Genomic DNA, 16,014 nt, shown 5'->3' on the forward strand with positions numbered 1-16,014 from the left:
ACCTGCAAAGTATTCATGAAAGCTTATTCAATATTAAGGCAGCTTCCATAGTACCTTCTGTGTGCCAGGTGCTGTTCAGGGGTGTCAGCTGAGAATAACTTCACCCGTGATCTGGATCAGGCTGAGTGAATGTATAAACTGAGATGGGTACGAGGGAAGTATGTACCCAGAAAATCAGGACAAATTTTAACAAAATAAAAATTACCATTTTAAAAATGGGAATAATAAAACGGGGAATTCCCTCAGAAGAAAACACTGGAGGAGGAAACACCAAGTGTTCTCATAGAAAACAGCCAATAACCAGTTATAATGTGTAAGAGCAGAAAAGAATCTAAAGGTCAGAGTGGATCACATGCTAAAACACAGCAGTGGAGTCCACTGCACTTAAAAATATCTAGCCAAATCCTCAGCTTCATAAATAGCATGTGATAACTGAAACAATATGATCAGAGGCAGCATAGTATAGATGTTAGGCACCTAGTAGACTCAGGCCAGGGATGCCTCTCAGTTTCTTCAGCTGTAAAATGGGGATGTGCCTACATCTAACAGTGTTGTTTGGATTAAGAGTCAGTGAAGCCAGGCACTCAGAACTATGCCTGACAAGGAATAAACATTGAATATATGTTAGCTATCCTCACCTTTCCGCTCTACACTGATTAGAGTGGGCCCCGTAGGCATATGTTATACATTGCTGGCTCCACAGTTTAAGAGGAAAACAAGCAATGTAAATACAATTTAGAGGAGAAAGAAAAATAGGTTTGGAAATAAGTCCTTCCTGGTAAGAGGCAGGGAACTGGGGTTCCAGACACCTCTCTGGTAAGTAAATGCACAGGGGGTAGGAAGGTGTTAGCCTTAAAAATGATTTTGGGGACTTCCCTGGCGGTCCAGTCATTAAGACTCTGCGCTTCCACGGCAGGGGGCATGGGTTCGATCCCTGGTCAGGGAACTAAGGTCCTGCATGCCGCGTGGCACAACCAAAAAAAAAAAAAAGAAAAGATTTTGTTTCTCCGAAGAAGACATACAGCTTACAGGCACATGAAAAAGTGCTCAACTTCACTAATTATTAGAGAAATGCAAACGAAACTACAATGGGGTAACACCTCATACCGGTTAGAATGGCTATCATCAAAAAGTCTACAAACAATAAATGCTGGAGAGGGTGTGGAGAAAAAAGAACCCTCCTTCACTATTGGTAGGAATATAAATTGGTGCAGCCACTATGGAGAACAGTATGGAAGCTCCTTAAAAAACTAAAAATAGAGTTACCATATGATCCAGCAATCCCACTCCTGGGCATATATCCAGAGAAAACTAGAATTCAAAAACATACAGGCACCCCAATGTTCATTGCAGCACTATTTACAATAGCCAAGACATGGAAGCAGGGGCTTCCCTGGTGGTGCAGTGGTTGAGAATCCGCCTGCCAATGCAGGGGACACGGGTTCGAGCCCTGGTCTGGGAAGACCCCACATGCCGCGGAGCAACTAGGCCCGTGAGCCACAACTACTGAGCCTGTGCATCTGGAGCCTGTGCTCCGCAACGAGAGGCCGCGATAGTGAGAGGCCCGCGCACGGCGATGAAGAGTGGCCCCACTTGCCGCAATTAGAGAAAGCCCTCGCACAGAAACGAAGACCCAACACAGCCAAAAATAAATAAACAAATAAATTAAAAATTAAAAAAAAAAAAAAGACATGGAAGCAACCTAAATGTCCATCAACAGATGAATGGAGAAAAGATGTGGCACATATATACAATGGAATATTAGCCATAAAAAAGAATGAAATAATGCCATTTGCAGCAACATGGATGGACCTAGAGATTATCATACTAAGTGAAGTAAGTCAGACAGAGAAACACAAACATCGTATAATACCGCTTATATGTGGAATCTGAAAAAAAAAAAAAAGATACAAATGAACTTATTTACAAAACAGAAATAGACCCACACACAGAAAACTTATGGTTACCAAAGGGTAAGGTTGGGGAGTAGGGGGGAAGGGATAAATAAGGAGGATGGGATTAACATATACACACTACTATATATAAAATAGATAACCAACAAGGACCTACTGTATAGCACAGGGAACTATACTCAATATTTTGTAATAACCTATAAAAGAAAAGAGTCTGAAAAAGAATACACACACGCACGTATCTAAATCGCTGTGCTGTACACCTGAAACTAACACAACATTGTAAATCAACTACACCTCAATTTAAAAATTAAAAAAAAAAAAAAGTCTGGAAAAACCCCAGTAAAAATGATTCTGTCAATTAGAATAAAATTGGGCTCCATGCCCTGCAGCTCCAGATAAATGATAAAATATAGTTAACACATTTTAGTTAACCTTTTTATTTCAAAATAAAACACAGATAAAGAAGACCATACAAAACAAAAGTATAGCTTAATAAGCTAATATAAATGGAACACCCTTGAAACCATTACCCAGAAAAAGAAACAACTTTGCCAAACAAACACTAAAAGCCCCCCCACCCCCTTGCCATGCTCCTCATCTTCATCACAGCCCCTCCTTCCTGGTGGAAATGGACACCATGGTTCATGATAGTCACATCCTTGCTTTTTTTTTCTTTTCCCCTGGAGTTGTATTACCCAAATCCAGATCCCTAGACATTATAGTTTAGTCTTGCACATTTAAAAAAAATTTATATGCCCTTTAAGTCACTTTCAATCTACAGGTTCCCCCTCCACTCTTTAATTTTCCTTCAGTTTAACCATTGAAGAATCCAGGCCTAGATGCTCAATGCCTAGATTCATTCATTTATTAGGGATTTCAAAACACCTCTACTCAAACTCTGTCATAATAGTTGGAATAATTTTACAAAGGGACACTCCTTTTATCTTCTATTTCATTACTCAAAGGTACAGTTTATATAAGAACAGCAAGTAACTGCTTGATTCTTTTCCTTTATTTACCATCTTCAAAATAATGATTTGGCTTCATATCATTCTTCAAAAAGATGATCAATTAGTAACACACACACACACCCATTATGAACTCATGGCTTTAAACATACTTAATGTTTATTAAATTATCCTTATAATGCTCAAATTATCCCATCTTTGGCCATAAGCTTGGCTCCTGAGTCCTTTTGACATTACCCTGATAATGTTTACTGGCTTCTTTGCTACCTGGAATGGTAAGTTGTTCCATGCTCATCTTGTACATTTCCTACCCCAGACCTGGAATCAACCATTACCCCAAGCTCTGGTTTCTTTCCATGGGAAATGGTATTTTAAGATTTAGGTGGTAGGAGTGTTTATTGCTACTAGATTGTTTCTAGATCTTTTCAGTGAATAGGGATAGGAAGATAAAACACCTCATGAGTTCATACTCATGAACTGAGTTTGATAGTTCCTATTCAAACTCAGGGCTAAAGGGTTTTTAACTTCTATATCACATCTGTAACTCCTATCACCACACAAAAAATTCTGGTTCCCAAGGACATAGGAGACAAGAGTATTAGAAATCCCATAATCACTCAATTTCTTTATAGTCAACACATTTTAAGTCCTGGGCAAATTAGCATACTTCCCCCGTTCCTTCTACATTGAACATGCTGCAAGAAGATAAGTTATAAACACACGTCATCTGTCACTTCGGAAGACAGAACTTTCCCTTGTGTTGCCTGAAGCTGTACACGTGTCCCAGGAGCTCTGTGCAGTCACCAGGCTGGGAGTTGGGACTGGGGAGAGAGAGGACAGGGGTAGCCAGAGAAAGAAAAATTTGCTTTCCTTCTCTCCTCTCAAGCTCAGCCCGCCCCCTGGTGGAGATGCTAATGAGCCGGGAACAGCCCAAGGCAGGTCAGATGGGAAGTCAGCTAGCTGACATGTACAGAGCAGTTACTAGAACCAGTCCTAAAATGGGTGCTAAAGGTAGAAAACCTCTCTGTGGCTTCAAGTGGCTTTAAGTGTAGCTGGGGAGAGTGGAGGCTGCCCAAATGAAAAGCACTTACAAATTGTCACCAAGCAACATGCCAAATTTCAAAATCATGAGAGGGAAGGCCAATAAAGTTTATCAAAATGACTTCATTATTTTTAAAGAAACGCCATTGTCTTTCAATGAAACACATAGTATAGCCCAACATATAAAAGCTCATATACATTTTTTAAATAATGTAAGTCACAAGTGATATATCAACTTCATAGGCTTAAAAATCTTTTTTACATTCAAAAATCAACCAATGGATCCAGAGATGAAATCCTATATACTTTAGCATTTGATGTTAAAGACTCGTTTTGGCCATAAAACCTTAGATTTTTCTTTTTAACATTTACCATGACTTTTAAATGTCTTATTCAATAATATACAAATTCCATATTTCAAAGGCTTGAATTTAGATTTTATTCAGTTTTAAACTGCATTTGTAAAGTAAAAGGATTTGTAAGCTAAGGAGAAGAAGAGGAAAGAGGTTAATTTAAAAATGAGTTAAGGGCTTCCATGGTGGCGCAGTGGTTAAGACTCCGCCTGCCAATGCAAGGGACACGGGTTCGAGCCCTGGTCTGGGAAGATGCCACATGCTGCAGAGTAACTAAGCCCGTGTGCCACAACTACTGAGCCTGAGCTCTAGAGCCTGCAAGCCACAACTGCTGAGCCCACGTGCCACAACTACTGAGCCCACTTGCCACAACTACTGAAGCCCGCGCGCCTAGAGCCCGTGCTCTGCAACAAGAGAAGCCACAACAATGAGAAGCCCGCGCACTGCAACGAAGAGTAGCCCCCACTAGCCGCAACTAGAGAAAGCCCGCGTGCAGCAATGAAGACCCAAGGCAGCCAAAAATAAATAATTTATTTTAAAAATTTAAAAATAAATAATAAAAATGAGTTAAGATGAGTGTAACAGAAGTTTTTGTTTTCTGTGGACCTCAGGTGGTCGAACTGTGTTAACCATGATGCTTTGTTCATACTGTATCTTTGCCATTAGTTCATGCAAGGCCTTCTCCATTTTATTATTTGTTTAATGATGTAATGAGCCCAGGTATTTTTATACTTTTTTTTTTTAATAAATTTATTTATTTTATTTATTTATTTTTGGCTGCACTGGGTCTTTGTTGCTGCGCGCGGGCTTTCTCTAGTTGCGGCGAGAGGGGGCTACTCTTCGTTGCGGTGCGCGGGCTTCTCACTGCGGTGGCTTCTCTTGTTGCGGAGCACCGGCTCTAGGCACGCGGGCTTCAGTAGTTGTGGCACGTGGGCTCAGTAGTTGTGGCTCGCGGGCTCTAGAGCGCAGGCTCAGTAGTTGTGGCGCACGGGTTTAGTTGCTCTGTGGCATGTGGGATCTTCCCGGACCAGGGCTCGAACCCGTGTGCCCTGCATTGGCAGCCGGATTCTTAACCACTGCGCCACCAAGGAAGCTCCTATTTTTATACTTTTTAAATGCAAATTTAAACCATATTGTTTTTGCATCCACCACATGTCACCAGAAGAACTACCACCTTTTTTAAACCTAAAAATGTAACTTGCACAATTTCCCACAGTGTAAAAATAGAAGACTACATCATTTTAATGGCTACCTGGCATTTTTGTCTACCATATGGACCATCATTTATTTAACCAATCCCATCCCGTAGCAGTGTGTTTGGATCTATTTTGTTTCCAGTGTTTTACTACTATCAATAATTGCTCTGCTGAACATAAACATTTATGCTAGACTTAGCATAGAGGTCAGGGCTAGATCTCTTAGAAGTGACACCACTGGGTCATAAGGAAGGGAGTCTGACTGGTAGAGATAAAGCTTCCCCCAGATAATAAATTCTCCTGGGAAGGTGCAGAGGGGGAAACAAGCAAGGAATTTATGGCCATATTTGCTTGGCAGAAGTAACAAAAAAATGAGGCTAGTAAAAAAGACAACCAGGTTTGGAAGTTTGTATTTGAAACAATAAACAATAGTGAACCATTTGTAGGTTCTTAAGTACTAAATGCTATTAGAGAAGAATACTTCTAGCAGATCAACTAACTAGGAGAGGTGTGAAATAATGAAAATTTGATGTTGGGTGAGGACCCTGAAAAACCACCTCAACAAATCAGCTAAGAATCCATAGGACTTGAAGAACTGAATTAAAAGGGCAAAGAGGAGGGAAAGATCATTTTGGAAAATGATTCCAGATTTTCCAGGCTGGACAACCCAGAAACCAGACTCCTAAGATTCTGTGATTTATAATTTAGAATTATTTTATAATTTATAAATTTAGAATTTATTTATTTCTAAATAAAGCTAAGATTTATTGAGACAGTACTATAGGGCAGATACTAAGTAACCTGGCAATAGGAGATGGCTGACTGGCAGAGCCGGCTACATAATTAGTAGAGCCCAGAGCAAGAGGAAAATGTGGGGCGCTTGCTCAAAGACTTTTAAGAATTTCAAAGGGTGACAGCAGAACATTAAGGCAAGTGTGGGCCCCTGAAGCCGCCCTGGTGACCACAGATACTAAGGTCCGATCTAGCGATCTAGAAACCAGGAGGCATCACCCGAAGGACTAACCACACCCTCTGCCTCCGAGGGAGAGCGAGCCCCAGAAGGAGATGCCAGGGAACCCAAGGGCCCCCGCTCCCCTGCGCAGCACTTCTAGGAGAGTGTGGGCTGGGGGCGCTGAGGTGAAGCTTGGACCCTGGGCCTATGCTCCCGGCACGGTCGCTCGACCCACCCCCGCCACCCCACCCAGCACGGGCGAGGATCCCGAGGTACACAAGTCCTGGCCTTGGACTCAGCCAGGTTACTCATAAACCAGGAGGAGGGGGTAGGAGGCGCCGCGCGTGCACACCCTGGACCAGCGGCCCGGAGCGGAGAAGCACCCCAAGGACAGATGGTCTACGAAAAGTCCGCAAATCCCTGAAGGCCCAGGAGGCGTCTGAGTGGAACAGATGAAAGACGGGCGGAGACCCGTGGGAGTGCTAGGGAGCGTCTGCAAAGAGCGCGGAGGGACGCCAGGGGTCATCTAAAAAGCTGCCAAAGCGGCTAACGGGCGGTCTAGAAAGGGCGGTCCCCACAAGAACAAGGCTTCCGGAAGTTAAGCCCGGAAGGGCGGGTGCGAAGGCCTGTGACGAGCACATTCCAAAAGCGCCGGGCACCCCTTAGGGCAAGGACGGCTGTAGCTGCAGCCGGCGAAAAGAGAAAAGCTAAAGCCGGACAGGGACCAGGGGAGGAAAGAGTAGGCCCTTAGAGATCGTCTGAAAAGTGCGAAGCCCAATTAACCTAAGGGACCGACAGCAAATTGTACCCCTTGCTAAGACACCTCTCGGAAGCAAACCATCTTCTTTTGTAAGCCCCGCCCCTCGTCCATTAAGTCTAGTTCCGTTGTCTCTGATTCAGGAAGCAGCCGGTTCCCTACTTACTCCTCCCACAACAAGGAGCTACTGCCCCTACTGGGTCGCGCTCTTTCTCCTCCCCTCAAACCCCTTGCGCACTTTCTCCCGCCCATCTGTCAATCACCGCGCTCAGCTGTCCAGTGAGCTGGCCAAGAGGGCGGGGCCATCAGGGGCGTCGCGTGACGTCTACAGTCCTCCAGCCGCGGAGCCAGGAGATGAGTGTCGAAGGAGGCGCGTGACGGAGAAGCGGTTGGCCGACGCCGCGGCGGCAGTCGTTGTAAACAAGGCCTCGCGCCGCTCGGGCCCCTGCGACCGCTCCTGGCTGGTGGGTGGTCTCGCGCGGGGCGGTAACCGCCGGCTTTGTGGGAGGTGCTTCTCGGCTTCCTCTCTGCCTACCCCCGCTTAGTGTACACACCCCCGGTACACCACGTGGGCGTGAGGCAAGGAAGGAGGGGGGGGGGTGTAGGCCGAATTTTAACCTCATTGGTTGTTGCTGCCGCCGGCTTTCGCAAAGGAGTGCTCTGATTGGCCGGTAAGGGGGGGCTTCGGGGGGGGGGGTGTCTCTGACTCCTAAGGCTTCTGATTGGTTAGATGGGGTAAGCTACTGAGACGCTTTCTTCCGCGAGGGGTTTTGATTGGCCGGCCAGAGAGGTTACCTGGGAATCCACCCCCACCCCAGGGACTTTGATAGGTGAGTTTGAGGTAGAAAACTGAGAAATTTCTCTTCAAAGGATTCTCTCTGGTGAGCTAGGGTCGTGCCCTAGGCTTCACTCTGCTTTTTTTGCTTCACAGGATCGGGAAAGGTTTGTGTTCCCGAAGCCTTGGGAGTTGTTACAGGCTACGGAGAAGGGATCTCAGTCTCTAGGAAGGGTCGCCCTCCTAGAGACAGCTACTATCGTATCTCAGGAGATTCTGGTGTTTCTAGAGCAGGCTTTGCTTTCACCAAATCCAAGGAGGTGACAGGAGGAGTCCCTGCACAGGACTTAAGGATGCTGTGACCAGAAGATGGGATCACGGAACAGCAGCAGCGCAGGAACTGGGTCCGGAGACCCCTCCGAGGGCTTGCCCCGAAGAGGGACTGGCCTGCGTAGGAGTGAGGAAGAGGAAGAGGAGGATGAAGATGTGGATCTGGCCCAGGTACTGGCCTATCTCCTACGCAGGTAACTTACCCCCTGGTGTGTCTCCACCAGGTGCCACCACAGCCCCTTGATCCCAGCTCCAGTCAGGGAAGTTACAGAGAATAGGGAATGAGATTAGCCCAGGACAGCTGTTCTGTTTGAGCAGAACCGCTTTCCCTGGTGGACACTCACCGCACTCAGCTTCATACCCAGTAAGAGTGGTTCTTGCCTAGGGAGGGTCAACAGGATGACTGGCTCTTGTGTTTGAGGGGACTGTTCAGGGGAGTCTCTCTACCTATGACTACACAAATGTAACCTATTTTCCAAGTAAGTAAAAAAAAGGGGGGGTGGGGGGGTTCCCTGGTGGGAAGGGAGTGATGTGAGGGGTGAAGAAAAGAGTTAGGGAAGTGGGTGTTGAACTTAAGAGAAGTTATTGACACATGATATGAGACCACGTGGATTTACTTGAAAAACAAGTTTAAATTAACCTAACTCTAATCCTGTTCTTGAGGAAAGAATGCTTTGAGGGAAGTGACCACCAGGAATTGACTGGAAAGGGGTGCAGCTGGCTTTGGTTCTTAGCTATGGCTCCCTGGGGAGAAGACGAGCTTGGGAATCCCTTCAGAAAACCACGTTCTATGCTGGACTCCTTGGGCAGAGGCTCAGAAGGAAATGCTCTCAGAATTTTTAGCTCGCTGGGAAGTCAATTTAGTAGATCTGTCAACATCCATGCAATGTTGGGGTTTTCTACTCCTGCTGTAAGAGTGAGAATTAGTTTCCCAGTGTGTCTTATAGGAGACAAAATAACAGCCAAGGTCTAGTCAGCCTCAAACCTCAAAATGGGGACAGTATGAGGGTTTGAGGACAAGGTGGTCTAAGAACTACATAGCTATTGACTCTGAATTTGGTTGATTTGGGGAAGGGATCCTCCCCTTTATCATGGGGGGGTCTCTCCACAGAGGCCAAGTGAGGTTGGTGCAGGGAGGAGGTGCAGCAAATTTACAGCTCATCCAGGCCCTCTCGGACTCGGAGGAAGAGCATGACAGTGCCTGGGATGGTCGTCTTGGAGACCGATACAACCCACCCGGTAAGAGGAAAGGCAGACTGCGACCTAATATCAGAGGACGTCCATTAGAAAGCCTTTTTTTAAAACTAACTTCAGCAAAAATTGAAAGAAAAAGATGAGATAATTCAGGGAATGAGGGAGTCTTTGCAGCCCCAGTATATTCAGCCACATTGAGTAGACTGAGCACAGCTCTGCTAACTGTCCTCTGAGGCTGGAAAAGACCTAGGATGAAACTTCTGTTTGGTACTCACAGTGGATGCAACCCCTGACACCCGGGAGCTGGAATGCAATGAGATCAAGACACAAGTGGAATTGGCCACAGGGCGGCTGGGGCTTAGGCGGGCAGCCCGGGAGCACAGCTTTCCTCAAATGCTGCACCAGGTAGGCCTCTCTACTTCTAGCCAGCCTGGCAGCAGGCCTATCAATGCAGCCAGAAGCTACAATCCCAGAGAAGAGGGAAGTAAACTTCCCAAGGACGCCTCAAGTGCTGGAGCTGGAGAGCTCTTAGCCAGCCTGAGCTGGAGTTTGGTGGGACATACTACTGTGTGTGGGGTTCGTTTCTGTAGCAAGAGCAATATTTTTGGAGGACGGGGGTTGGTGTGGCTGAAGTGGCCCTCTGTTTCTGCTAGCAATATTCCCCAATCCCTTCCTTTAGAGAGAACGGGGCCTCTGCCACCAGGGAAGCTTCTCCCTTGGAGAACGGTCTCGAATGATGTCTCAGTGAGTATGGGGCTTGGTGGAGAGGTTCCAAGGGCCAGATAGGTCTTATTTCCTAAACTGTGAAGGGATCAGTGTTAAAGGATCCTCAGGGATATTAATTTTAGGTTATGTGGGGTTGAGGCTTTGAGAGTGAACAAAGTGGAAAAGTATAGTAATTGAGAGGATGATAGAATGATTCAAAGAAAGGGGCTTATACCCAAAGCCAAAGGGAAGAATGCCCTTGTACTCACATCCAGCTCTGTTAGGATTCTGCAAACTGGGACATTCCCCATCCTGAGCTCCCCTTACCCTCACTTTCCCTCTGCTTCCCAGCTTCTTGCCCAATGATCTGGGCTTCACTGATACCTACTCTCAGAAGGCTTTCTGTGGCGTCTACAGCAAAGATGGTCAAATCTTCATGTCTGCTTGCCAAGGTACCAGACCCTAGTCCTACCAACTGCCCTAGAACAACAGACATTCTCCCTGACTGAGGCTAGAAAGCCCCAGACCCAGGGAGCTCAGACCCTGGCTTAGGGATGCTTAGCTAGAACACATGTCCCATGATCAAGGGAAGATTCCACAGATCAGTGGTGAGTGAGGGAGGTCTGATCTAGGGAGGATTCCAGGAGGGTGTTACCTAATTCTGCCTGATCCCCACTCACACAGACCAGACAATCCGACTGTATGACTGCCGGTATGGCCGCTTTCATAAATTCAAGAGCATCAAGGCCCGGGATGTAGGCTGGAGCGTCTTGGATGTGGCCTTCACCCCTGATGGGAACCATTTCCTTTACTCCAGCTGGTCTGATTACAGTGAGTGTGCCCCAGACCACCATCATCTCTTCAGCCTGGGACCTGAGGTCTCCAAATGCCCATCTCCTCCATGCCATGACTCCACGCCTTCTCCTGGGCAGATCACTCCCAGGGTCCAACATCCTTCCCCTCTGTTCCATCTCCTCCCTAGCTTCACTTCCACCCTCCTAACCTCAGCCCTGAAAGATTCTTGTTTCTCTTGCTTCTCTTAGTTCATATCTGCAACATCTACGGGGAGGGAGACACACATACTGCTCTGGATCTAAGGTACTGGCTTCCTTTCCTGGTTAGACTCATCAGAAACTTCTCAAGGAAGGCTCTCCAGGAGCAAACCTCTTGAACTGGAACTCCTGCTTAGAGGGAAAAGTACACTGGTTGCAAGTTTCTCTTTGTGGATTCCTGGGAGGGGACCACCCAGCTTGTCAGCCAGAGGACCAGAGTAAAATAGATGGCTGCAGGATTCTTCCCGGCTTCTCACTGAGGTGCTCCACGTTCTGGCACGTGCTGGCACGACTTCTCTTTCTCTCAGCAGTGTGCCCCACGGCCCTCATCAGATTCTGTAGAGATTAACCAGGGCTAAAGGGAAGTCCACTTAACGCAGCTCCTCCTTTGCTCTTTTCAGGCCAGATGAGCGTCGCTTTGCTGTCTTCTCCATCACTGTCTCCTCAGATGGGCGAGAAGTGCTAGGAGGGTGAGTGTTTGTGGGGATGCCTATGTCACTTAATGAGATAGGAGTTCTCCCAGAGACCAGCTCTGCCGTTACAGAGACTGCACTGGCCACCCGTACCCAGGCAGCTGTGGAGAGCAACCAGGCCTTCTCCGGGGCCAAGGTTTATGAGTTGCTTCCCTTCTCACTCACCATTTCCGCAGCATGAGATGGGAGGTCTCAAACCTCCTTGCAAACACAGCTGACTCTTCTCCCACCTCCTGTGTAAGAAGAGAGAAGGGCTCTCCCCTCAGCAGGACTTCGAGGCAACAGTCTCTCCAGAGCACACGTAGCATGGGTCCTCTCGGTCCTGGCTCCAGAACCCTCTTTTTCCCTTCCCTTTCAGGGCCAATGATGGCTGCCTGTACGTCTTTGATCGAGAACAGAACCGACGTACCCTTCAGGTACTGCTCCCGAGACTTCAAGTCTCTGCCTCCTGGTCCTTGGCCTATTGGAAGACCTAGAAAGACCTGGCCCCCTTCTCCCCTAGATTGAGTCCCATGAGGATGATGTGAATGCAGTGGCCTTTGCTGACATCAGCTCCCAAATCCTGTTCTCCGGGGGTGACGATGCCATCTGCAAAGTGTGGGATCGACGCACCATGCGGGAGGATGACCCCAAGCCCGTGGGTGCGCTGGCTGGACATCAAGACGGCATCACCTTCATTGACAGCAAGGTGGGCGTGGAGTCAGGACCGCACAGCCAGGCGACTGAGGTTGTGGTTGTCCAGGAGGGCGTCAGAGTGGACGGGTGTGGGAACTCGCCAAGCTCCTCATTAGCCAAGGTTTGCAAGAGCTGGAGTTTAGGGAAGAGGCTTAAGCCACAAGACGTGAGGTCCATCGGTACCCACCATTCCTCAAGGATCAGGGCTTTCTGTACAAGAAAAGTAGAAGACGATCTGACCAAATATAGAACAGGAGCCCAGCCAGCGCCCTAGGCAAAGAAGGGGAAACCTAGCCAGGGTGTGGGGTCTGTGGTAGGAAACCAATGGTAAGGCCCACCTGGATGAAGAAAGAGGCAACTAAAGTCAAAGGACCAGGGTTCATACTCCTCAACTGGGGAGGGGGAGCTGGACTGACAGACCTTGGCATCTGCAAGCTCTGATGCTTCATTATCCATCTTGGGATTCACAGGGAGATGCCCGGTATCTCATCTCCAACTCCAAAGACCAGACCATCAAGCTCTGGGATATCCGACGCTTTTCTAGCCGGGAAGGCATGGAAGCCTCTCGCCAGGCTGCCACACAGCAAAACTGGGACTACCGCTGGCAGCAGGTGCCCAAAAAAGGTGAGAGCGGAAGTAGAACCCGAGATCTGGAGAGTGAAGGGTCGGGGGTGATAGTTAAAACATTTAACCCCTGGCAAGGCCTGGCATGGGCACCGTGGATGGGCCAAAGCCTGGAGCCTTCCCCCTTGCCAGGCATTAACTCTTTGTTTGCTGAACCATGGGAGAGCCAGGGGTTCCCAGTGTAGAGGCTGGGGATCCCTCCAAACCTACGAATGCAAAAGTATTTCAGCGTCTTAACCATCAGCAGAGCCATATTGGTGTGTATCAGCTGACCGTTAGATGGGGAAAGAGCCACCAGTTGGGAATCGGAAAGGCGATTGTCTTTGAGCATCAGTCTTTGCTGAGGACCAGTGATACAGGGGAATCCAGACTCCCTAACCCAGGGCTCACCCTGCATCCCTCCCCAGCCTGGCGGAAGCTGAAGCTCCCAGGGGACAGCTCCTTGATGACCTACCGGGGCCATGGGGTGCTGCATACCCTCATCCGCTGCCGATTCTCTCCCACCCATAGCACCGGCCAGCAATTCATCTACAGTGGCTGCTCCACTGGCAAAGTGGTCGGTAAGGACTGTGTCCGAACAGGGGGCCTCGGGAAGGGCAGCAGTGTTCCCTTGGCATTCTACCTGTAACCACCAGTGACCACCTTAAGAAACCCAGTGACAATTACAAGTGAAATTTCATTTAGCCTGGAGCAGGAAGGCTTAAACGGAGAAAGAGAAAACATTCTATTCATCAGCATTTTAAATTAAGAAAAGGAACACAGAATTCTAGTCAGTAAATATACTAGATTACCAAAAATACACTCAGTTCTGTTTTTCAGCCAGTCAAGGGAAGAGATTGCAGATGAAAGGTAGGAGGGAACAGAGACAAAAAGAATGACACAAAAAGACAGCAGCAAGTAGTAAAAGATGTACAGCTAGTGAAGTAGGAGGAATGCACAAAAAGAAACACACAGTCACAAACACAGTCACAGGAGCCTAAGACAGTGCCAAACCTAGGGAGGCCCTGAGATGGAGGCCTATCCAGAGAGAGAGAAAGGTGCACCCACGTCCAGAAAAGGAACAGCACGTTCACATGTCTGTGGAGACAGCCCGTTGTTCACTTTTGTGGTGTCTTCCATATCTTGTGGGCTTTTAAGAAAATGGCTACTTTAAAGCCACATTTCATTTTCTTAACTGTAGACCCTGTGACATTTAGCTAAGGGCCAGAGATGCCCAAGCTCTGCTAGACCATACCCTCAACCTGAGGTAGGGAAAAGAAACTAACACCATCCTCGGGTGTGGGCTTTGCTCCGCTGGGAAAATGGGAAGTTGCCTGAGAGGCAGGTAAGTGGTACTGCTCAGAGAAGATGAGGGGTGGCTCGAAGGTCTTCTGGCAGCCCCTCTCCACTCTGGCCTTTCCTGCACAGTGTACGACCTCCTCAGCGGCCACATCGTGAAGAAGCTGACCAACCACAAGGCCTGTGTGCGTGACGTCAGCTGGCACCCCTACGAGGAGAAGATTGTCAGCAGTTCGGTGAGGATGCTGGGGTTAGGGGGGCCAGTGTGTGTCTGGGACTTGGACCCAGGAGAGGGCAGTGCCCCCTGACTACTTGCCACCTTCTGCCCCGCAGTGGGACGGGAACCTGCGTCTGTGGCAGTACCGCCAGGCTGAGTACTTCCAGGATGACATGCCAGAGTCTGAGGAACACCTGAGCACCCCTGCCCCAATGTCCCACCCCTCTACAGCCTTTTCCTCGCCCCAGTAGATCTGACTTCCAGCCCCATTCATGGGTGAGCCTCTTGACATCTCTCCGCCTCCTCCCTTTCTCCCTTCTGGGGGATCTTTGGGGAATCACTGGCATTGGGTGGGGAGAAACAGAAGCCCAGGCTTCAGCCCCCTAGCTAAGCCCCGGGAGGAGATCCTCCCCTTGGGGCAGAGTGGTCTTCTCACATGCTCACACCCATCAGCTTGGGTCTCTGTCTCTGGTCAGGGTCTGGCAGGACTGCCATTATCTGGTCAGCAGGAGTAACGTCCTGAGTGTTTTTAATCATGTTTGGATGTTAAGTCTTAGCTCCTAGAGTAGATGCCTGGGGCCAGGTCTGAACTGAACCAGGCCCATTGCCCAGGCCTTCACGTTGAGGACTAAACTGGTCAATCAGGGCCAGGTGTCCTGGCCTTTCTTCCAGAGGTCCTAATGGCTAGAGCTCTAGCCCCTCAGGGGAGGGGGGGATGGGTAAGGTGTGTCCTCAGCACCCTCCCTGGCTGGGAATTACGGCTTCTCTCTCACGTGTCTGGGTCTTTGGGGTAGGCAGGCTGTGGTGTGAGAGGCTCCGTGTGACCCCACACAGGGTGGGCCCTCCCCTCCCCGAGTGTTCCCTCGTGCAGGAGGCCAGCAGCTTCGAGGAGGGATGTTGAAGTAGGACCCGTCCTCTCACTGGCTTTGGCTCCCTCAATAAACTCTCTGTGGGAACCTAGCTCAGTGTCCGTCTGTCTCTCTCTTTTTCTGTCTGAGATCTTTTATCCTCTCACTTCAAGAAAACAGTTTCAACAGAGCCTTCAGATATGCTCATCTGTGGGAGAAAACACTGCTTTGATGCCCCAAGATGCACGGAAATACCAAAATCATTAGTTAACTGAGCTTTGCAACAGGGAGTCCCTCACCAACCTCAGAGACTTCCCAGCAAGTAGAAATCGAGATAACAGGAAATAAACACGTTTTAGATGAGAACCTGTAACACCCACATCAGCTCTGCCCTGGAACTGGTCCAGTCTATGGAGGGAAGTAGCCCAGAGTCAGAGAGCACTGACTGGGAAAAGAGAGCACTTTAAAGTGGTGGGCAGTGATGCCAGATCCCATCTGGGCACTTCACACTTAGAACCTTATCCACCTCACAGCCACCCTTTTTTACAGGTGAGGAAATGGAAGTGTGCAGAGGTCAAGCACCATGGCCCAGGGCAGACCCATGGTATGGTCAGTAGGGGAGCAGCTCGGATTGATCTTCCCCATTATCTCTAAGGAACC

The 16,014-nt window shown here is 48.4% G+C and overlaps 1 protein-coding gene across 6 annotated transcripts; it reads left to right on the forward strand.

Annotated features, from left to right (window-relative positions):
- Positions 1 to 7,500: 7,500 nt before the first annotated feature.
- DCAF11 (DDB1 and CUL4 associated factor 11) lies at positions 7,501 to 15,466 on the forward strand. Of its 6 annotated transcripts, none has more exons than XM_061180673.1 (15): positions 7,501 to 7,647; positions 8,115 to 8,482; positions 9,400 to 9,527; positions 9,760 to 9,887; positions 10,162 to 10,226; positions 10,539 to 10,639; positions 10,872 to 11,018; positions 11,231 to 11,285; positions 11,641 to 11,709; positions 12,071 to 12,128; positions 12,215 to 12,400; positions 12,858 to 13,011; positions 13,419 to 13,571; positions 14,419 to 14,525; positions 14,623 to 15,466. In XM_061180673.1, the coding sequence occupies exons 2-15, from the start codon at positions 8,328 to 8,330 to the stop codon at positions 14,755 to 14,757; spliced, it is 1,641 nt and encodes a 546-aa protein (XP_061036656.1). In that variant the 5' UTR covers positions 7,501 to 7,647; positions 8,115 to 8,327; the 3' UTR covers positions 14,758 to 15,466. The 6 variants fall into 6 exon arrangements, with proteins under 6 accessions (XP_061036656.1, XP_061036658.1, XP_061036659.1 ...); XM_061180675.1 differs by having other exon boundaries at positions 8,248 to 8,482; XM_061180676.1 differs by having other exon boundaries at positions 8,253 to 8,482.
- The last annotated feature ends 548 nt before the right edge of the window (positions 15,467 to 16,014 follow it).

The sequence above is a fragment of the Eubalaena glacialis genome, chromosome 2, assembly GCF_028564815.1.
Source record: "Eubalaena glacialis isolate mEubGla1 chromosome 2, mEubGla1.1.hap2.+ XY, whole genome shotgun sequence".
Taxonomy (NCBI): Eukaryota; Metazoa; Chordata; class Mammalia; order Artiodactyla; family Balaenidae; genus Eubalaena; species Eubalaena glacialis.

Coding starts and splice junctions, on each gene's coding strand:
- DCAF11 (XM_061180673.1), top strand. CDS start 8,328: ATGGGATCACGGAACAGCAGCAGCGCAGGAACTGGGTCCGGAGACCCC. Junction 10,640..10,871: donor CTTCATGTCTGCTTGCCAAG/GTACCAGACCCT, acceptor CCACTCACACAG/ACCAGACAATCCGACTGTAT. Junction 11,019..11,230: donor CTCCAGCTGGTCTGATTACA/GTGAGTGTGCCC, acceptor TGCTTCTCTTAG/TTCATATCTGCAACATCTAC.